The 22004-nt window shown below is 39.5% G+C and overlaps 5 protein-coding genes across 11 annotated transcripts in view; 2 read left to right on the forward strand and 3 right to left on the reverse strand.

The window, feature by feature from the left end:
• Positions 1-400: 400 nt before the first annotated feature.
• LOC140760794 (probable aquaporin TIP1-1) lies at positions 401-1620 on the reverse strand. The gene is made up of 2 exons (XM_073097807.1): positions 1416-1620; positions 401-1317 (listed from the first exon to the last, which is right to left on the reverse strand). The coding sequence occupies exons 1-2, from the start codon at positions 1546-1548 to the stop codon at positions 698-700; spliced, it is 753 nt and encodes a 250-aa protein (XP_072953908.1). The 5' UTR covers positions 1549-1620; the 3' UTR covers positions 401-697.
• A 1845-nt stretch (positions 1621-3465) lies between these two features.
• LOC140760793 (E3 ubiquitin-protein ligase RZFP34) lies at positions 3466-6752 on the reverse strand. 3 transcript variants are annotated; one of them, XR_012104491.1, is made up of 14 exons: positions 6611-6752; positions 6230-6348; positions 6061-6148; positions 5857-5916; positions 5565-5597; positions 5389-5466; positions 5219-5262; positions 5094-5134; positions 4902-4984; positions 4716-4807; positions 4536-4605; positions 4402-4443; positions 4000-4307; positions 3466-3859 (listed from the first exon to the last, which is right to left on the reverse strand). XR_012104491.1 is itself a non-coding variant. In XM_073097805.1 (13 exons), exons 2-13 carry the CDS (start codon positions 6253-6255, stop codon positions 4173-4175), a joined length of 792 nt encoding a protein of 263 aa, XP_072953906.1. In that variant the 5' UTR covers positions 6256-6348; positions 6611-6752; the 3' UTR covers positions 3466-4172. The 3 variants fall into 3 exon arrangements, 2 of the variants coding, with proteins under 2 accessions (XP_072953906.1, XP_072953907.1); XM_073097805.1 differs by having other exon boundaries at positions 3466-4307; XM_073097806.1 differs by lacking the exon at positions 6611-6752 and adding an exon at positions 6451-6583 and having other exon boundaries at positions 3466-4307.
• A 1085-nt stretch (positions 6753-7837) lies between these two features.
• Positions 7838-10129, forward strand: LOC140761109 (uncharacterized). Its single transcript, XM_073098303.1, has 6 exons — positions 7838-8092; positions 8968-9059; positions 9148-9226; positions 9351-9445; positions 9539-9634; positions 9732-10129. Exons 1-6 carry the CDS (start codon positions 7939-7941, stop codon positions 9819-9821), a joined length of 606 nt encoding a protein of 201 aa, XP_072954404.1. The 5' UTR covers positions 7838-7938; the 3' UTR covers positions 9822-10129.
• A 2095-nt stretch (positions 10130-12224) lies between these two features.
• Positions 12225-13523, forward strand: LOC140761331 (zinc finger protein ZAT5-like). Its single transcript, XM_073098609.1, has one exon. The coding sequence runs from the start codon at positions 12625-12627 to the stop codon at positions 13375-13377; it is 753 nt and encodes a 250-aa protein (XP_072954710.1). The 5' UTR covers positions 12225-12624; the 3' UTR covers positions 13378-13523.
• Positions 13524-16997: 3474 nt separating this feature from the next.
• The window catches only part of LOC140760918 (midasin), a 46014-nt gene continuing 41007 nt past the window's right edge, over positions 16998-22004 (reverse strand). For 3 of the 5 annotated variants that reach the window (XM_073098004.1, XM_073098007.1, XM_073098003.1), the window contains exons 70-78: positions 20736-21029; positions 20491-20637; positions 20196-20399; positions 18449-20113; positions 18084-18365; positions 17824-18003; positions 17624-17722; positions 17412-17537; positions 16998-17314 (exon numbers count right to left, since the gene is read on the reverse strand). In XM_073098004.1, the coding sequence (XP_072954105.1) occupies positions 17282-17314; positions 17412-17537; positions 17624-17722; positions 17824-18003; positions 18084-18365; positions 18449-20113; positions 20196-20399; positions 20491-20637; positions 20736-21029 (3030 nt within the window). In that variant the 3' untranslated portion in view covers positions 16998-17281. The remainder of the gene's footprint in view (positions 17315-17411; positions 17538-17623; positions 17723-17823; positions 18004-18083; positions 18366-18448; positions 20114-20195; positions 20400-20490; positions 20638-20735; positions 21030-22004) is intronic. The other 2 variants (XM_073098008.1, XM_073098005.1) reach the window with 1 other exon arrangement.

A 22004-nucleotide genomic window follows, 5' to 3' on the forward strand; every position in this document is an offset into this window, starting at 1 on the left:
GCTTTCAAGAGAATTGAAAGTATTACCACATTCGTAATTTAGTTCGTCCTTTTTTTTATTTTTATTTTTATTTCCTTTAATTTACGATCACATCCTTATTATCTTGTCCTGACCAAGGGTAAAGAAGATTCTCTGCTCTAGTACTCTTTTCGTGACAAAAAGTTGTCCCGAGAAATGTTGATCGATATGACACGTGACAGTTAATATGACACAAACAATTAACTACGACCGTTCATCATTTTTTATTTTTTATTTTTTACCAATTCATCAAATATTATCAAGAAGGAGACGAGACCAAAATTGAGAGAGATCTCAATATCTTCTACTTTGTTCGGTTTCAAACTGCTCAAGGTGAGATTTCACCACTAGCAGATAGATATCTAGAGAGAGAGAGAGAGAGTTATTAATGATGAAAGATGATGATAATAATTTCCAAGCAACAGATTAAACAACTCAACTTTTATGAGAAGAGACCCGACCAACCCCACCACAAGATGATGACGACGACGACGATGATGATGATGGGAGATGGACACCCAAAAGATAGAACAGAGTCGACTGGAATAATTAACAGACACATGAGAAGCAGAAGCATTTGCAAGAAAGAACCAAATCCACATGAAGGCAGGCCGCCATTAATTAACACCAACTACTCTTAAGTAGAGAGTAGAGAGTAGAGAGTAGAGATCGATCTCTTTTAGTAGTCGGTGGTAGGAAGCTGCTCATGGGAGTGGGAGATGAAGAAGATCTCATAGACGATACCGGCGAGGGCCCCACCGATGAGTGGGCCAACCCAGTACACCCATTGGTAGGTCCACGACCAGCTCACCAACGCTGGTCCGAAAGACACGGCCGGGTTCATGGATGCTCCGGAGAATGCTCCACCTACCAGAATGTTCGCTCCCACGATAAAACCGATCGCGATCGGGGCGATCGTCCCCAGGCTACCCTTCTTGGGGTCGACGGCGGTGGCGTAGACGGTGTACACCAACCCGAAGGTCATCACGATCTCGAGCACGAGGGCTTCCCAGACGCTGACGCCGGAGAGGGTGAAGGTGCCGGTGGCGAGGCCGCCGGTGGAGAAGCGGAGGAGGAGGCAGGCGACGACGGAGCCGAGGAGCTGGGCGATCCAGTAGAGGATGCCGCGGAGGAGGGTGATGTTGCCGCCCACGAAGGCGCCGAAGGTGACGGCGGGGTTGACGTGGCCACCGGAGATGTTGGCGCCGACGGATACGGCGACGAATAGGCCGAAGGCGTGGGCCAGAGCTGCCGCGATGAGCCCGGCAGGCGTCGTGGCGCCGCCGCTCGTCAGCTTGCCTGCACACGAGACGTTCGGTGTAAGTACTCAAAGAGAAATTTCGCATATATTGAAGCTATACACCTCCAGTTTTGGTATCTAAAGAGCGAGGACTTACTGAAGGCCATGCCGGAACCTTGGCCCGCGAAGACAAAGATGAGGGTGGAGATGAACTCGGCGAGAGCCGCCTTTAAGGCGCTCGGGTGAGTCGCCTCCTCCCGAGTTCCGATGGCGATGCGAGCAATCGGCATTTCGATCTCTTTCTTCTCTCTCTGGTTCCAAAGAAGAGGGAAAAAGGAGGAGGAGAAGAGCAACTAGTTCTGATCACTGGAGAGTTAGAGGGACTTGTATTTATACCAACGCAGAGGTGGGAGAAGGCGATGGGCGACCGGGAGTAGCCAGTAGCAAGTTCTATTGACAGCTCAGCATCCTCCGCCAAATTGCTGTCCTTCCGCCACGTGGGCCGTCCCCACTGGAATTGTGGATTAGGAAGGACCGCCTATTGGTGCTGCAACGTATGTTATTCTCAGCGTTTGGGTCCACTAGAATCCGACACGTATGATACTAAAGGTGTTGGCTGTTTTGGATTATTGAGACGAAACCTAATATTCTGTGTCCCTATTTTCTCGAAGCCTCGATGCATGGATTATATCAAGTCTCAAGTCTTCTTAGCCCCTAATTACTATTATAATGTGTGACAACTCGTTGTCCATATCCATGCCTTGTTCTTTTATACTTTTCCTAAAATATTCTATCACATTAGTTAGTTTATGATTCCCATCTGCATATGCTTCCTCATTATTCTTCATAGCGTAATAATTAATAAACAAACGATCAATCGTAATTGTAGAAATTAAGCTAGTAGTTACTCACATAGGTTAAGGGTTAACAACATATATGCACAGGAGATTAGCATGGACATGTAGAAAGTTGGCAGAGAAATTAAGAAGAGTAATCTACTGTACAAATTCCTTGAAATCGCCATGATAATAGAAGACGGTTGTGACATGTGCCATAGCACATGGATTCTTTAGTAACGCTCATGCATGCATGGGCCTACTAAATCCACTCATTTATATGGTAGTTGTACGTAGCTTTGAGTTAATTAATTCCTATATATATATTATGATCGATGAATAAAAAATACTAACTTCGATCTCATTTAAACTGCATGCAAATTCCTGTATCGATCCAAGAGATCTAGCAAATCAAGTATACAGTATTTGGGATAAGCACACATACTGGTGATCTTATCCGATGGAGTACTTGTGAGTCACGAGGGCCCTATGAAAATAAAAACGAGACCAAAACAGTAGTTTGACTTTGACTTCCTATTCAAGATCTTGATCTATGAACACACTCAACGTACGTGAGCATAGCATGTAACGAGAAAAAAAAGAAGAAATTAAGCTTAATTACATCCCCTCTATGTATTATTCTGATTCCATAAATACCATTACCTCCCTAGCTCTCTGGGTCACTAAGAAGTAGTCCTCTCTGGATAGACAAGATCATATATAATACTCCCAACCTTGTCTTTATCTCTCTCTCAGACTCTCATTATCCATCTATATCTGACATATCTTGCTAAAGCTGCTCATGATCAATTTGAGGAATATGATCTTATCCACATTGTACCTTCTTTTAATTTTGGGGCATGCAGTGTGTACATATTATACCATTTTTTTCGAGTTATTTTGCTCTAATTCTCACATCATCTCTTGTAGGTTTTTTTGTTTTGTTTTAAAGGTCCTATATTTTTTTTGTCACATGTACATGATCAACATCAATGGATATTATATTAATTAGTAAAATAATACATTCAAAACAGGGGAATGAATAGTTTATTCCAAATAGACTGAAAAGATATTAGTTCTTATATTTTTTATCTAAAATTTCATCAATATTATTTTAAATACCTTAAAAAAATTTATCTTATCTCTGATAAGTATCTTCGAATTCAAAATTTAGTATTATCAAATATAATAAAAATAATTATTTAAATTTAAATGTAACTATATATAAAAAAAAAGTAAAATGACACGAATATAACTACAAACTCGACCTTTGGTATTATTAAAAAAAAATAATAAAAAATTCAGACCTAACCACAGAGAATAAAATATAATTTATCGCGTATTAATAAGTAAAATAACACAGGCAAGACAAGGGGTGGATGGTAGTTTATTACATAATTCAATCCAAGTGACCGGCAAGCCAATGATCATCGTTATCCGGAAAGGGGCAAAAGAGCCCATGTGACCACACGTTTCACGTGTCAGCAACGTGGGGCCCATCCGACACGGATGCACATCGCCAGCCTGGCGCCAAGGTCGGCTGACAACAGTGGTCCTATTCATGAGTCATATTTCTGGTGGGGGCATGCCACTTATTATTGTCTCAACCGCCATTAATTTGTTGATATTTTTCTCCTCTTCTTCTCCTTGTGAGTAGTGACATCAAAGATTTTTCCTAACAGTGTTGGGCTACAAAGCTTGTAAACCTTCAAATGAGAAGTCCACGCATCAAGACCCAAAGGCCCCCAAGGCTGTGGTTCTTTTCCTATTTTTGGCAACCAAGTTACAAAGCACAAGCTCATTGAGCATGAATACAAACACCTCATTGATGACTTAAGAACTGAATCTATCGAGAGATGAGAATTATTTTTCGTGGTGAATACAAAAGCAAATGTAAAACCACACCTCTGACATCGCCAGTCGAAGTTAAGTGCAGCAATTCGGCACGATGGATTAAGATTAGCTAATCCCTCGAGCGCAAATTGATGAACTGGTCTGCAAAAGGTTTTCCTGAAGCAATAGTTTCACCCTTGAAATAGTCACATATAAAGCAAATCTTTCTGATCCATTTGCTTCTCTCAGACCCTTGAGCACGCAGAAGGGCCACTTCTCGTCTGCCGAGTATTGTAAGAACTGCAGCCAGGGCATTTATGTGCCAGTATATGGAAATGAATGTTTGATCTCATTCCACAATCATTGCAAAGAATCCAAACCTGGACAACAAGATTGCAAATCTAAGAAACCACTTCTCACCAGTGTAGTGTTTCACAACAATGGAAGATACTCGATGAATTTGAATTTTCTTACCATCTTGTTCTGGTATATTTCAGGCATGGGTATTGCCGCGACCTGGATTTAGTTGGAGAAAAATTAAATCATCTCTCTATATGAACATTTACTATTCATTGATCAGATTATACATTGGAAATTCAAGAAAGTACCTCCTCATCAAGTTTTTGCCACACACCAGACATGTCGCAAACTGATCTTGAGCATACAGGGCATGAGAACCTGAGAAGCAACAAGCATTGAGATCCTATGAACAAAGATACCATTAATAATCCTGCGTATCCAAGATTTTCCATAGGGAAAAAAAATCATTAATTTTTCTGATCACTTACTGGCAATGCCCTCTCATTTCCTTCAGGCATTCCAAATGTATTGTGTGTCCACATGGCAGCACACTGACATCCTTTGTAGAATCAAATAGATACTGACGGAACACAGCAGGGGAAGTGGATTTTAGTATGCAAGATGAACATATACAAATGATTGAGAAAAGAAAGAATCAATTCAACTAGTTTCACCTCAAAGCAGACTGGGCAGTTGTGGTGCATCGCTCTTTCAACACAGTGGTGTGACTGCTTCAATGAATTGCTATAGCAACATCCTGAATTTGATACAAAAAAGATACATTCAGTGCAAATTCTAGAAAACTAATTTTTCCGAAGTAAATTATAAAAGTTTCAGAAATTTAACTCAAGAAACAAAGTAGTTACCACATTTAAAGCAGTGAAAGAAGTTCTCCTGGCCACCAGTTCTGTTTAAGAAGAAAGGGAAAATGTTATTCCATCAATCCATACACAAAATCAGAAAGCATTCAAAGTAATAACATAATCCTTGCCTGCAAATCCCACATCCATCACAATGGTATTGATTCTTTGTCAGCTGAGGTGAGGAAAAAAAAAAGCTTGTCAAGCACATAAAAAGAGAGATGTTTGTAAATTCATATGCATCATAGATAAAACTACATTCAACAATCGTCTAAAGAGAATAGAGAGCATGTAGCCTTACATCGTTGTCAAAGAAATTGCATTTGGCGCAGAAGTATTTCGCCATGCACACCCCACAGTTTGAGCAGTACTGTTGCACCTGTGATTAAAAGATAAAAAAGACAGATGAGCACCAATATGACAGGTACAAGAATATTCAATAACATTAACCATTGTGATTTCTATGCCAATACTTACATCCTGCTCTGTGCTGCAAAGGGTGCAGATAACCTGCCAGAAGAAAGGAAAAGAAAAAGAGAGAGGAGAATTAGGTAGGGACAGCTTGAGTTTATTGTCAGATACAAGTTGCATAAAAAAGTCATTGGATAACCTTATCAGAGACAAGTAATCCATTTTTATGATAACAAATTATTCTGATGCCGGAAATAAAAGGTATTCGTATGCCAACTGAACGAATAGCAAAAGAAAAGCTGAGAAGGATAGGACGTGGAATGATTGTAGAACAAATAATAAGGAATCATGAACTAACCTTTTTAATTTCATGACGAGGAATCTCGTGCCGATCTCGAAGGTGAATTTCCAGGGAATTCTGTAGAAACCCATCGATTTTAAAAAAGAAAAGAAAAGAAAAAGAAGGATTTTGTCCCCATATTTTACTAAAAGGAATCGAAATTTTAACTAATGATTATATAAATAATGGGTGAAGAAGAAGGGAAAAGACGAGAAATCTTACTTTAGCTTCATTGTGGCAATGCCTGCAATAAAAAATCTCATCACAGCAAGGTGCCCTTATTTTGCATCCTCTTCTATAATGCGAGCACCTACGCGATCCAATAGAAATATTTGCACTAATTTAAGACCAAGAAGAATAACTAAGCTTGGGAGAAGAAATCGATAAATACCCAGATTTTCCAGATCCTAAATCCATCTTATTCTGTGTTGTCCAACCGCTTCCCAGATTACAAATTGGGACAGAACGCACTCTTTTATCCCCCAAAATGTATCAAATTCTCTAAGTATCCTGAAAAATCCCAAATGGGGCAACGAAATTCAGATAAATGCCAACAGAAAACAAGAACCCAACTCATGAAATGCCGAAAAATTCCTCCTTCTCGCCCTTCACCTCTCGGTCTACATCCATCCTCGCCTCTCGCCGCCAATGAACGACGAGAAGATGAGAGAGAACAATTCGGATACGTCTACCGAGAGAGGCAGAGGGAAGAAAGGGGGGATGAGAGGAAGGAGGCAAATGCACGCACAAGCACGAATCTCGACGCACTTACTTCTCGGGGCCGGGCAGAGCAGAAAGGTTACGGGAGCGCTCGATGTCTATCGGATGGCGAAGCGTAGTGCGCGGCTGCCCGATCTCTTATACGAGGTTGATCGAATTATCAGGGGAGTTATCCGGAAAAGGGGACGAATGGAGCCACGTTATTCATTAAATTTATACCTAAGACGTCGGCTAGCCTTTTAAATAGACGCCAAAACTATCGAGCTTTTTGTGTGACGAAACTAACCCTCTCCTAAATTTTATTTACTAAAATAGACTAAACTTTTAAATTTTAATACTAAATAGAGTCCAAACAATTTATTATCTTTCTCTTAGAAAATAAAATTTTTTATAAATCATAGCCTATATTTTATCTATTTGTAATTTATACCTCATCTTAAAATTTTGTAATCTAACTTTTTTTTAATATAATTTTTATTTAACACTAACTTAAACGGTATCATCAGAGAAATATTATATTATAATATATTAATTAATTTATAAAATATATAAATTATTCGTGTCTTTATCCTCTCTTTCTTTTTCATGATTTTGATTACTAATAAAAGTCTGAGGGAGAAAAAATATAGGAAGATTCGTTTAAAAAAGTAGTGGACAACGAAATGAAAAGATGGTTGAGAAAAGATATGATAACTGAGGTATCCTAAAATAATTTTTTTATTAAGTTTGTGTGTAACATATTTTGGTAAATAAATTATAGAGGAGGGCTAGTTTGGTCAAAAATCCCAAAACTATCGGCAACTAGCCCACGGATTTTGGGAACGGGATGCCAAATCCTGTGGGATTATTCGGAGGATGGCGGATAGGATTGGGATCGGGATGGTGGGCCAGGACCACGTCGGATACATGTAGACGATGAGCCCACTATCGGTGAATAACTTTTGGCTTTTATCGGCTGCATCTGGACATAGTCCAGACGGTTGGATTCGTGTAAAAGATATTTTCTAATGAGGTCTTAGTGATCGCGGCTGAGAAGACGTATTTCTTAGATATCCTATTATATATTTTTATACTTTCCACGTCACCCTAACTCTAATTGTCCAAGCCCAACCCTAGTTGGGAAAATAGGCCATACATGGGCCAGCTTCGGTTAGCAGCCCGTGTCTTTCTACGAATTAGATCCGATATCATTGCACGTAGCCCTATCTCCGTTTAATCACCATCATCCAAAGGTGGACGGACGGTAGATGATTGAACGATACATAGATAGCATTATTCACTTGCGAAGGCGGCGGAAGAGACTTTCGATCTTTCCATCTCGTTTCTCCTACGACTCAACTCCTCGTCTCGCTAGGCTTAGTGAGAGAGTGAGAGCCCGAGATGGCCGTTCCCGGAGGACGCAACGGGTTGATGGAGGAAGACGATGGGTTGGAGGAGGAGCTCTTCGATGACGATGGAGAGGCGCCTCCCCACCTCCGGCCCCTTGCCGACGCCGCACATCTCGGAGACGTCGACGCCCTTCGCGCCGCCCTCGGTACACTATCTTGTTGCTTTCCTCCCTGTTGGTGTAGAAAAAGAAAAACAATTGAACTTGTTCTCTAGTAATTGTTGCTGGTAAAAAGTGGATGATAGAGTTGGGGCAGAATCAAATGTCAAGATAAAGGTGGTCGCTTTCCTTGATTTAGGCTGGATATGATTTCTTCAGATTAGATAGAATTGGCAGGAATGATCACTGTGGTAAATCTTCCTCTAAGCAATTTATCGTGATTTGTATAGTAGGATACACTATAGGGTGTAGGGTGGTTGTTGTTGCTTGCTTGAGAGACCATCCACTTCGTAGTTACTATCAACTTGGTGGTTTCTTTCTATAATGTGTTATGATTTACTATGAAATGAAAAGTTAGACTTGAATGGCTAGTTGGAAAGTGGAGTCTGGATTTACTGAATGCATAGCAGCATAATGTAAAAATTTAGACTTGAAGTTGCATTTGCTTTTCAATGTATTTAAGTGAGAGTATCAAGATTTGCATGAAACTGCAGTACTAGTTGGTTTACAAGTTGCAATTGTAATTGGGTTGCCTAGTTCTTGGTAAATTGATGAGTTATTCATTTCATCTCATTGTTATATGACGAAAAGTGTCCTTGTCTGGTGTAGAAAGACCTAGCAATTCTTTTTTCGGAGTCATGTACTATATTCTGCACCCGCAATTTTACTAGGTCTCAGCAGGTGTACCAAATGCATGTTTACTAACTCTTTCATTTCCCTGCATGAACTTTGTGAAACTGGTTCAAATTATTTTCTTCTTTTGCAGTTCTTTAATGCCCTGAAATTTGTCTCTGAACTGGAAATCTAAGTCCTTATTTTCATTCTTTTAATATCATTATCTTTCTCTTGCACGTGTAATGCAGATAACTATAATGGAAGCATTGATGATCCAGTTGAAGACGGTGATACTGTCCTTCACTTGTCTTGTCTATATGGCCATCTTCCATGTGTCCAGGTTGGCGTGCAAGATTGATTGCTTTGTTAGTTTTGATATGTTGTTGATTAATCACAATTACAACACTAATGGTGCCTTATTTGGTCAGCTACTATTGGAACTTGGAGCTAGCTTAGAATCTAAAGATGAGGAAGGTGCAATTCCTCTTCATGATGCTTGTGCTGGAGGTAGGTATGAATAGTAAATTGTAAGCTAATAAAGATATTGTTCCTGGAGAGTTAAGAGAAATAATGTAGTAGCATATGGTTTAACTTTTATTTCTGAAATTTGATGATTTGCGCAATTATGCAGGTTTTTCTGAAATAGTCCAATATATTCTCAGTTTTGGTAATAATCCTGATGGTCTCCTGCGTATGCTCGATACAATTGATATTGAAGGAGATACTGTAAATTTGCTTGAAACCTAAATATTTCCTTTTATTCACAATTTTGTTATTGAGAAAGCATGGTCATAATACTTTTTGCTGTCATTCATACAGCCTCTTCATCATGCAGCCAGAGGAGAACATGCAGGTGTTGCAAGGCTGTTGCTCGCAGCTGGAGCTTCTCCTAAGAAGACAAATGCTTATGGGAAGGTTCATACAAGAGATTCTTACTGTTTTATTCTATTGACAACTTTTCACTTTTATATCCATTCGATGCTTACAGCTTCTTCTCTTATGACCTTGACAGACTCCTGCTGAGCTTGCAGATCCAGATACCGAAGTTTTTACCATTTTAAGTGCAGCAGCTATGGCAGATGCCCCAGTTGTGACTGGATAATTCTACTGCAAAGCCTTGTTAAAACCGATGGGGACAGTAGCTCCTTCATCGAGGAAGTAGCACTTCTACCATGAGATTGAACTTACTGCCGAAAATGGTTTGGCGAGGTGATGCATAATGGTCCAGAGACTAAATTTTCCTTTATTTATTCTTGTCCTACACTTTACAGCAAGATAGTAATTGGATTAAGACATACTTGATATTACGCTTGCACATCATTATGACCCATATGATGCTTGTAAGTCACATTATTGCTTATGTTTCTTCAAAGGTTATGAAGTGGAGTAAACAGGCAATTTCATCCTTTCTATCTTGTATGTCAAAACTTCTGTCATACTTTGCTTATTCGAAAGCACAACTGAGGATCAGAACTCAGAAGTTACAGGCTTGCGTTTTCTTAGGGCAGTATATTGATGCTATTGTTGTCATAAAAAATATCCTAGCTGAGAGCAAACAATAAATTTCCAATAGCTTGACTAATCAATCTTATAGATATCCTAAGTTCCACATCCGGCCTTCGTCACATACCGATCTAGACTAAGGAAATGGATGATGAGTGTAGAGTAGAGTAGAGTAGAGCTCCATTTATGGGGTTGGAGTAGCTCTGAGGTCACCATCCTTAGAAGAAGCTAGGGGTTTGGATACCAATTGTCTTTGTTTTTGTTACGTCACCCACTCCAACTAGTATTAGTTCCAACTTCCAAGTGGTGCTTCAACAACCACCACATCACTCACTACCTGCCATTCCACACTCTTTCCAGTCCCACTGGTAATCCACACTCTAAAATCTCCATGTATCATTCTTTGTGGTCTTCACTTGTTTCTCTTCTTCTCACACTATTCTATCCCACTCTACCCATCTCTGTCAGCTGATAATGTTGGAATACCAAATAGAATTACTCACCATTCAAGCAATTGATTATGCTCACCATGAATAGGGCCACCATTGGAAGTAGGATTTGACATTGAACAGCGAGTTATAAACCGAAAGGCAGGCGAATCCCTTCGGTGTCCCAACCATCGAGATACCAATCAAGAAACTAAGACAAAGGGAATCTCACTCTTAAACGAAGTAAGACTTGACAAAAATATCTAAACACAATTGAACTACATACATACATATCTGAATCATGAGATGTATGCCTATTATTATATTACCATGAGCTGACACATGGGATGGCATAGAGTAGAGCTGCCCTTAGATCAAGGGAGTGAGTGGTTGTCCATTAACAAAGCTGTAAGGTTTAAATAACAGGGGTAAGAGTTGGCATTGACTCTCTCCCCTCCCCCAACTCCCACTATTCAAAACCACTGCAAAGTTAACGCCAACTTGGAGAAACAAAACAAAGCTCGAAAACGATTTAGATGCCCAAATAGTGAATACTTGTTACTGCAAAGTTCTCTGGATTTATGCTTCTCAACAAGCAAGTATGTGACAGAAGCTTAGATGCTTCAAATTCTCTCATATTCGAGTAATAGGCCATAAAGGGTGTGGAGAGTAATTGATACCTTTCTAACACCACTTGATAGTGGCAGCACTCTGTTTCACCTTTCGTGCCTCACACAACTAAATTTAAAAAAAAAAAAAAAAGGGAAGAAAGAGAACAATTAATTAAGCCAAGAATCTACTCTCTTCACTCCACTTCTCTTCGATCTACCATTCATTGACTTGCCCCCAAGAGTTGTAAAAAGAACTGCCCAACTGAGGGAAGACATGAACAAAAGAGCTAAACTCATTGTACATTACTATTACTAATTTAGTAGCTGTCATATCCAACTCAATCCAATCATAGAGCACACAACATGGAGGTTGGATTGCTTTCTTTTGGGTGGCACGTTTAGTGACCAACCCAGTAGTGCACTACATTACCTAAAATCATTAAGCTATTAATACCAACTTTAGGTAGTACTCTTCTGTAACCGAATTATCCAAGTCAATGAGTGAATACAAGTATATTTCTCCTGCTATTAGATTCCATTAGCACTTCTTATTATATGCTAAGAGGAAGATGATTTTTAATTTATATTAGCAGTGGTGAGGAGGATCGCATTTTTCGTGAGTCGAAAGCTTGTAATTCCCGGTAACACCCTCCACCACACCAAGAATCCCTTCCTTGTTTTATAATATATCCAGTCATATTTTGTCACGTAAGCTAGACGTAGTAGATTCCTACAAATTTGAGGTTGAGGGGATCCGTGCCCCTTCTCCTTTTCCTCCCCCCCTCTTACTCATCTCGTTTTCTCCCCTCACATTATTACCGAGCCACCCCACCTCTCTTTCTTACTCCCTTTTTAGCTCTTAATGGGAGATGAAACACGTGCCGTTGCATTTTTACGAATTTTTCTCCACCTCTTTCCAGAGAGTAACTAAATTATTAACAATCATCAATCTCTCTTTCTTTCTTTTCCTCTCCTCTCCTCTCTGTTATTAGTGTATTATTGTTTTACTTGTGAATGGGTGGTGTTGGTCGAAAGCCAACTCCTCCTTCAACAAACCTTAGCTATGTAACAAGTGGAAACAACTCCCCTCCTTTGGCATTTCCGTTAGTCCTTCCACTCTGTCCCTTCCTTTGGTTCTTTCCTCCACTCCCCCTCTCTTCACTCCACACCTCTCCTATGCCCACCTAATTCCTCATTATTTTAAGCCCGTCCAACCTCCCCTCTATCTCCTCTTCTCCTCATACCTATATATGCAAAACCTTTTGGACTCTTAATTCTCGCAGGGGTATTGGAAGTGGCAGAGTGGCCTTGCTTGTCGTAATCTCTGTGCTATTGAAAGAAGCTTAGGAAAAAGAAAGAAGAGATGGAGATACAAGAAGAAACCATGACTTCCAACAATTACAGCAGCAACAACAGCGACTCGCCGAACGTCGCCGTGGCGATCGTCAAGGGGAAGCGCACCAAGCGCCAGCGAGTCCAATCTCCGCCGTCAGCCGCCGTCGCCGACTCCTCGTCGGCGTCCTCCGCAGAGGAAGCCACCGGGTGCATCACGGAAGAGGAGGAAGACATGGCCAATTGCCTCATCCTACTCGCCCAGGGCCGAGCCCGCGACGCCGGACCGAAGCCCGAGGCCGCGGCAGAAGACGCTGGCTCTCGGAAGCCGGACTACGTCTACGAGTGCAAGACATGCAGCAAGTGCTTCCCATCTTTCCAGGCTCTCGGCGGGCACCGCGCCAGCCACCGGAAGCCGAAGCCGCCGGCGACCGAAGAGAAGAAAGCCGTAGAAGATGGAGATATATTGCCTATAAGTATGAATTCTTTCATGAAGCCAATGACTCTAAGTAACACTCAGAGCAACACCAAGACGAGAGTCCACGAATGTTCGATATGCGGATCGGAGTTCAGTTCCGGACAGGCGCTCGGTGGCCACATGAGGCGGCACCGGCCGCTCGTCGTCACCGCCACCGCCGAGACCCAAGAAGCTTATAAAGAAAGGAACCTCCTGTCGTTGGATCTCAACCTCCCGGCGCCCGTTGACGACGAACGCGTGGAGAGACCACCGCCGTCGGCCTTCGCCTTTTCCGATAAGCGGCCGTTGGTAGATTGCCATTACTGAAGGACTAATGGAAGCTAAGCTATCCATTAATTGATCCATTCTCTTTTTCTCTTCATATTTTTCTGTTTTTTTTTTCTTCTTCTTTTTAATTCTTATTCAAACAAATTTGGGATTAATGTGGAATATTGTGAATTGCCTGTGTCTTTTGCTAGTTATTATTGGTTGATGATTCTTTAAGTCTCACTGAGTTCACGTAAAGGGTCTGATACCATTAACCAATACCAACCCTCTCTCTCTCTCTCTCTCTCTCTCTCTCTCTCTCTCTCTCTCTCTCTCTCTCTCTCTCTCTCTCTCTCTCTCTCTCTCTCTCTCTCTTTAAGAGTATTTAAGAGTTAGCTTGGTTTGGTATCTCCAGCACCAAGAAAAGGGCCCGTGGATTAGGTTCGCCATCCCTGCCCTGAGATTGTTTCGTTTGTAAGACAACTCTAGAGCGTTGTGCCAAAAGGAATAAAAGTTGGAGTAGACAACGAGGCAAGTCAGTTAACAACCTTAGGCCCCAAAGGGGCAAGGGGGGGGTCTTTATTAAAGACTAAAACTATCACACCTCACTGCTCTCCTGTATACTTTGACAAGTCTCAATTTGGATTAACAGCAGCCACGTAATCTACCGCAGTTGGGTATGGGTAGGCTGCACAGGAACTCTCTTCTTCCAATTTCACCACACTATTTATTACCTCTAACTTTGTCCTTTATCCTCCAAACTCAATTTAAACACTTTTTTAATTCATCTCTTTTCTTTTCTTGATATATAATACTTCCTCCTTTCCATGTCAACCTTTCAGATAAACATAAGAAATGAGAGAGAGAGAGAGAGAGAAAAAAAAACATTAGTGATATACATCTTAATTTCATGAGTTGTCAAACACCTAAAACAGAGACTAGTAGCTGGGGGGGGGGGGGGGGGCGGGGGAACCTTTCTGGCTATCGTGCCCAGTCTCGTGTACTTCCATGGAAACGTACATGTACATCAGCAACGTGCCTTCAGTTGGCCCACAAGCATCGTGACAATTTCGTCATTGGATCACCAACAAGCTCAAATCCACTGCATCCCATCTATTAATATAATAGTGTGATCAGGGTGGACTCATGACTTAAGGCCTATTTATATTGAGAGTTAAAAGTGCACGTCTTGGAGTAGTGAGGGTGTTTGGCAGTGCCACATGGAGGCTGGCTGGATGCCTTTCTTTCTTTCTTTCTTTCTTTCTTTCTTAATCCCATCCACTCCTACCACTCCTATCATTGAGAAATATTGTAGTGTGTACTTCCTTTTAGTTTACACCATATGTCTTTCTCGAGTGGTGGGCTCTTACTTACAGTCACCTACCAGTGGATGGTATAACCTTGTGGAGTGCTTCATACTCTCAGCAGACGGAGCTTCACTTCTACTATCATTAAAGTGAAGTGCTAAAGCTTTTGGAGGCCTACAGTGAGGTGAGTTCTCCCTTCTTCTTTTTTAAATTTTTTCCTTTACTTTCCTTTATGATGTCACTCCACTTTAATTTTCTTTTAGCATAGGACTGGACCTTACTGAGAACTACCGTCTGGGTTAAGTTTAACCAACTAACTAAATGGTTTAAATTATGAGCTAATGGACCGAAAGTTTCTGGCCCCTCACAATAGTCATTGCTATCACTACAATTTGCACGGTTTAATACTTTGTATATTAATTGTTGGGGGTCGGAGAATTATTCTCTATCCCTATCTGTATCCATGTTACTGGAGAAAGAACTAATATTGCAGTAAGTTGTATGATCTGGTATTCTGCATAGATGAACATAAAGTTTAATTTGGAAGCAACGACAATCCTTAGATTTTTGCAAGAATAATTTACTACGGAATTGGAGAATAAAAAAAAAAAAATCTGAATATCTATAATCATAAGGAGAAGCAACTACCATCAGAAACAATCCATCTGGGCATCCAGTGTTTCTCATTGCAATCAGATATTTGAATTCTTCATACCAACTAAATTTCTGGCTGAATCAAGATGTCAACAGAAATTTCTTAGGGTCAACATTTTAAGCTCTCATTAGCTCAAACCACTGCATGGCAAAATTCATTGCTTCAAGGTTGATAGCATCAATATAGGGAAACAAATGGAAAGTGGTAAGAACTAGATGATTATTAGTGCTTCTATATTTTCGAATACAATATAATATAGGAATGGAAGTTAATGCATATACTATGCGGAAGAAAGTTTATTCCCCTTCAAATGATATTTCTCAAGATACGTCCTCACCTTTCCGTGCATTGCCCCTCTACCTTCCAGGGGACCTGCTCGTCCCAGTCTCCCTTCAAAATACTCGCAAATGCTTTTAACAGTAGTTCAGGTTAAGAAACAATTTATGTAGGATCCCAGCATATATACTGTTTTCTATATTTTACCTTAAAAATATAAATGATAAAGTTAAGATTATTTACTTCTCAATTATAGATCAGATATGGTTCCTATGAAGTTCCAATTTTAACATTAATAACAAAGATGATTTCAGGTCAAATAATCCATTATGTCAATGTGTCAAAAGTGAGGATAGTTTCTCCTTTAAACCATAAAGTTCCAAAATAAACTCAAATGGAGAATTCGGATAAGTTAGTTTTTATCATTATAATGTTAGATTCAGAAGGAACTTTAAGGAGTGACCGTAATGAGCATTGGTTGGACAACAATAACAAGCTTGTAAAAGTGAAAAGATAAGTCATCAAGAATTGAGAATACGATAGCTACGAGATCGAATGATGACAACAATAAAGATGGCAATGACAACTAAGAAATTATCTTCTTTAAACATAATTTTATGCATCCTATGATGCAGTTTGGATATGGAGATCAATATACTATCAAAAAAGGGAGATGACAGAGACAAATAAATGAAACCTTATTATATACTTACAAAATTAAGGTTTTGCTCTTGGTAATTCTTCAAACATATTCAGAGAAGTCTATATATAATTATGAAATTTATATTTATTTTGACTATGATACCCAATATACACAATTGGAGAAGCAGTAAATTGTTAACATCACGGTCGATTGTAAGCATTAATCATGTTGTGATGATGAGATCATTGCAAGTATTTGCATGATCACCATATAATTTGTTTAATTAAGTGGTGATACATTTTTTTCTTCTAGTTTTCTAAGTGTAAAAGGATATTTTCTTTTATAATTTTCTGTCATCATTGCTTCCTTTTCAACATATGCTTTTGTAGGAGATAGCTATGGCTGTGATTGCTATTGGGGCAAAAGTACTTGTCACTTCTATTATTTTGTCAATTGTTGGTATAATTTAGCAATGGGTTCTGAATATCATCATTCTTCCTTAAAACAACGGTGGTTAGCTACCTAGTTTTCTGAAAATATAATTTTTGTTATCGAACCTTCGAATGCTTAAAATATAGTCATCGGTAACAAATCTGTTTAACATTACTGCAATACAACCATATAAAATATCTCGACTATGTACAACCCTATAACAAATAAATCCAAGAACATAGTAAGAAGTAAGAACTTGTCCCAAAAGGCCACCATACAACATAACTTGTCCCAAAAGGCCACCATATTTTGACATCCAGTTAATTAAAAAAGATGTTATGATGATGCATATGTGCTCTAGGAAAAACGATTTCATAAGTTTTATAAACTAAAAACTGATTTTTATATTATATTTTATATGTGTAAATACAGTTTTTTTTTTCTAGATACATGAAGCCAAATGGCTCCTTGGTGATTACAAAATACAAATTTCATCGTCTAATAGAATTCAATGAAAAAAATAAATAAACTACTATACAGTGTAAAGATGAAACCTTGTACACTTTCAAGAAGAGGGTGAGAAGAAACTACACAAACAATACAGACGTCCATCGTGCCGTGCTTCTTTAGCATTTCATCAGTCTTAGGGTCTTAATCGTTTAAGCTCTGCATTAGCTCAAACCACTGCATGGAACGATTAAACAATCAAAATTCATCCCTCAAAATGGGTGAGCATCAATATAGAGAAAAAAAATTTGGAAATTAAGGACTGGATTGTTACCTGTCTCAGTAGATCAGCTAGGGTCCGGGGAAGTGCTTCGATATTCTCCAATACAATATAATATGGGAACGGAAATGAATTCATATACTTCGTGAAAGAAAGTTTGTCCCCTTCAAATGATGCTTCCTGAACACAACAAAATTCATATTGTTGGATCAAATATGACACCGGAGAACTAGTCAAGTAACGTCTACAGAACTGAAAATACAAACCATTAGGTCCATGATAGATTCCCGAGGACTATCTAGAAGTATAAATGCAATCATTCTCTTCCTATTCAGCAGATCCCTGACACAACGCCTCAAATTTTCCTAGATTTTGGAAATGCTTTATTTGTTAGAATCTAAAACATAGAAGTGTTAAGTCTAGACTCCAGAAATCAGACCATTTACAGGAAACAGAGTGGAGATACCTTCTCATGAAACCTTCCATCAGCTATTATCAGTATAAGCTGGTGAAGCGGGTTCTGCCCTGACGGCATGCGAGACTTTGCCACGGCAGTGTCAAGCAAGTTGTTCAGGTACTTCAACAGATCAACCACTGGTTCATCTGCTATGGTGTTGTCTTGCTTGAATGACAAACTAGAGATCATCTGTTGCAAATACAAGATAGATTGGGTCAATGAAACAAAAATCAGCTTCATCAAACCAATTATTCAAAAATGGCATTTACCTTCACCCCAGCTTCTCCAGTAAAAGGTTCATCAAAATCATGAAGTAATTTTATTTTCCCTTTCTCTCCAAAACTTGCAACTGCAAATTGTCCAACTTCAAGCTGTGACATTGCTCTGCAAACTGTTACTAATGCTTCAACAGCAATTTTCCCGCAATGGCTTTCAGACATGCTGCGGGAATCATCCACAGCTACGACGACTTGGTAATCCCTCTTGTTAAGTTTAGTCCGCCTCAGCCATATCTTATCTTTACGGAAATGGCTAGCAATGTATGGAATAACCTGATAATGGATTTTAGGAGAAGAAAATAAAATTTAGTCATGAAGATGAAGAATAAACTATTTGCAAATGAAAGTAATCTTACCTTCTTCATATTTATTCGTTTTCCAGTTCTATAATCTCCTTGAAGCTTGCTAGCCAGAGTCGGTTCCATGACAAGACGCAACTGCTCAGCTAACTCGTGAGACAATCGTGTTGTCACCAGTTCATAGGTTTTCCAGTCTAAAATAGCTTGCTGCTTTTCTACATCAGATATTTCAACACCCAGGGAACGAGACAATTCTTTGTCATTAATCAGGTTGTCATCAGGAAGTATTTTGTCATCCATGAATGAACTTTTAAATGAGACAATATCTCCTGATCGGTTGTTGAAATCATTCTGCTGCAATTCTTCAATTGATGAGCCAGAGTCTACTGTTCTTTCCAGAAATTCCTCATCAAGTTCAGCTCTAGGATTCAAAGGTTGGATAGCCTTAAGAAGAGATCCTTCAGTATTCTCTGTCATATCTATTTTATCAACCTCTTCTTTTCTGCTGATATGACCATCATCTGTATCAGGTTTATTGCTATCAATATTGTTTCTGATCTGGTCAGATGTTGCAGCTCCAAGTGCTTGTGAGGTTCCCTTTTCTGCCTCAGACACATACCTGAACTCATCCACATTCTTATCATCAATGCCATCAAGAGCCTCTGCTTGGACGTCTTCAGGATCAAGAGATACTTTAGCTCTTTCTTTCCACTCCTCCATTGCATCCCCAATGCTCCTTAATGGATTTGTCTGTTTTATTTGCAGAGATGAAGTATCGCTTTGTAAAGCTTGAGATTCTGATAGATTAGAAGATAATCTAGAACCATTGCTTGCTGGCAAGGATATTTCCAACTCAGGTACTTCACTTGAGAAATTAATGGAAGGAGCAGCTGCACTGCTTATATCGCTGCTATTGGCCCAGTTCGCCTCTGGTTCCATGTTTGAATCCACTCCATGACGATCAGTTGTTGGCATACTCTTTCTTGGATGCTCGAATGACCCAATATTCCCAGACTCATGCTTCTCTTTACTAGAGTCCATGTTTGTGTCCTCAATGCCTTCTCCTGTGTTCGTCGTGTCATTGTCCTCATCTATTTGCATTACGTTTTCTTCATCTGTATGATTAGGCGGAATTGATTCTTCATCCATCTTTTCATCATCAGACCGAGTAGCATCTGGATCAGCTTCATCCACCATATCAAAATCTTCAGTTTCATCCATATTAACGTCTTCAAAATCCTTTTCCTCCTCACGAAATTTGACTCCTGTTGGGTCTTCAAATGCAGTACTCTTGTCCAGCCCCACATCATCAGTGCTCTGGTCTTCATCAGCAGTTGTTTCATTGTCCACTTTGGTACTCTCATCATTTTCATCATTGTCCATCTCTGCTGTTTCTTCGGCTAGAAGAGCATCATCATCCTTAGCTCTGGCCTCCCTACTGCCTGGATCAGTTTCTTTGACCGATGGGCCTGATTCATACTTCTCATCAGAGTTTTGGGTATTGCCTTCTTCATCCTTATCCCAAGCCTTCTCATCAACTACCTGATTGTCAGCTCCAGCTTCTCCCATTTGAGACTCCAACTTGATATCATCTTCATCTCCAGAAACATCATCTCCAGAATCCTCACTGACACTAAACATATCACCAGAAAAATCTTCATCCATTTCTATTCCTCTATCTTTTCCATTAGGCAATTGATCTGATTTATCCAGTCCATCCTGCTGAAAGCATAAATACAAGACAGATTAGCATGCTAGAAGCAAATTTGCAACAGAAGTGCAAATAGGTGCAACAAAGTTTTACTTTTTCAGGACATCCAATTAGCTGTGATTCATCATCTATCAGATCGCTCACATCATTTATGCCTTCACCCTGACCCATACCAGTTCCAGTCGCATCTTGTGTTCCACCAGAAGAATTAGTTTCTATTGGTTCCTCAACAGAGCCAAAACCTTCAGAAAGAAGTAAAGCAAAAACTTGCACAAGAGCATGGGTCATTTCAGCTGTCTGCAATCATGAAGAAGAGTCTGTTCAGCCTAAGTTTGCAAAAGTTTCCAACAGGAAAGATAAAAAATAAATCGAGTTCAGAAACTCGTACTGCTCTGTGTGCAAGCAAAAATTCGGATAGGACATGCTCGGCATAGGTCAAGAGAAGGTTCAGCAATGCATGAAAATTTTCTAGTTGTGTCTCTATAAGAGAGCATGCTTCTGGTTTCTTATTTGCGCTACTGTCCACCAGTTGGCGCTGTAAAACCAAATCCATGAGATAAGAGAACAATTTGGAAATAACAGTAAATGAAAGTAAATATAAATAACCTGAAGGTTCAAGGATTAAGAATATACCACCATAACAGCTGTTGTGTGAATATTAGTACATATATTGTCTATCTGCAAGTTCTCCATATATGACTGCAAAAGATCATTCCAAAGAGGCAAATTCCTGGATCTTAATTCTTGAGCACAACCATCACCTTTACTGAGCACACCCAGCTTCCCAAAAACATCCACCATAACTTTCTTCGTTTTCTCAAAAGTTTCAGCATATAGAGTTTCAGGCTTTTCTGCAGGTGGAGAATCCTGTTGATGTTGGTTGTTTTCCTTAACTTCAGTATGAAAATCCTCAATTATCACTTGTCCCTACAAAAAGTTGTTCATATCCATAGAGTTACACTGAAAAGAACATCTAAAGATAGATATGGACAAATTTTTTGCAAATTTAGGTACCAGAATTACAGTTAAGCAAAACCAAGAACTTAACAAATTCTATTTTCCTTTTTCCTTCTATACTTTTTTTAAAGGGGGAGTGGAAAAAAAGAGCAAATAGACATTGGAAGAAGTCAGAATAACCTATAATTGTATAATAACATCAGAAATTAGGCTGTAGTAACTTCCAATATTTAGGTTATATCATTGCATCTAAAGAAAAAAGGCAAAAAGACATTGGAGGAATGAAATGCCACAAGCGCGTGATAGGAATTTTATACATTGTGAGGCTACAGATGCATTCAGCTTGTTCATTCTAAAAAGTTCACACTCTTCTCCTTGGAAGTTAGGTACTAATTCTCAGCATATATTATGGACATCACCTTGTAGACAATAATAAATGTAGGAAAATCTGTTAAACTTCATCATTTTGAAAGCCTTAGGTCATAAATTAAACAAGGCAGAAACAAATGTTAGGATTTCTTTTTATTTCTTAAGGTTGGGTGAGATGAGACTATAAGCTAAGCAACTTGTCGAGAGTTGCACTTCACTTAAAGGACGTAATTTAGGAATCGACGGAGAAAACGATAAAAAGCCAATTTCTTCGTATATCTCTTATGAGCTTTCCAACTCCAACACAGCAGGAAAAACTCAGTTTAGCTGTAAATTGTACATATTAGCTGGTATACTCAAGAATCTTGTGCCAATGGCATCAGGGCTAGTTAGCCATCAACATGACATGAGCAGACCTTGCCGATTGGCATGGAGGGGCATGATCCCATGCCAAATAGCATGTGAGACCATTGTTGGTGTTGGTGATATTGATATATTGCACGCCACTTAGTGACTATCAACACATGCCAACCGACACAGTAATCCACAGGCCAACTTTTTCTTTTCACAACATAA

Source organism: Typha angustifolia, chromosome 6, assembly GCF_048772165.1.
Source record: "Typha angustifolia cultivar Huaian chromosome 6, ASM4877216v1, whole genome shotgun sequence".
In the NCBI taxonomy this organism is placed as follows: Eukaryota; Viridiplantae; Streptophyta; class Magnoliopsida; order Poales; family Typhaceae; genus Typha; species Typha angustifolia.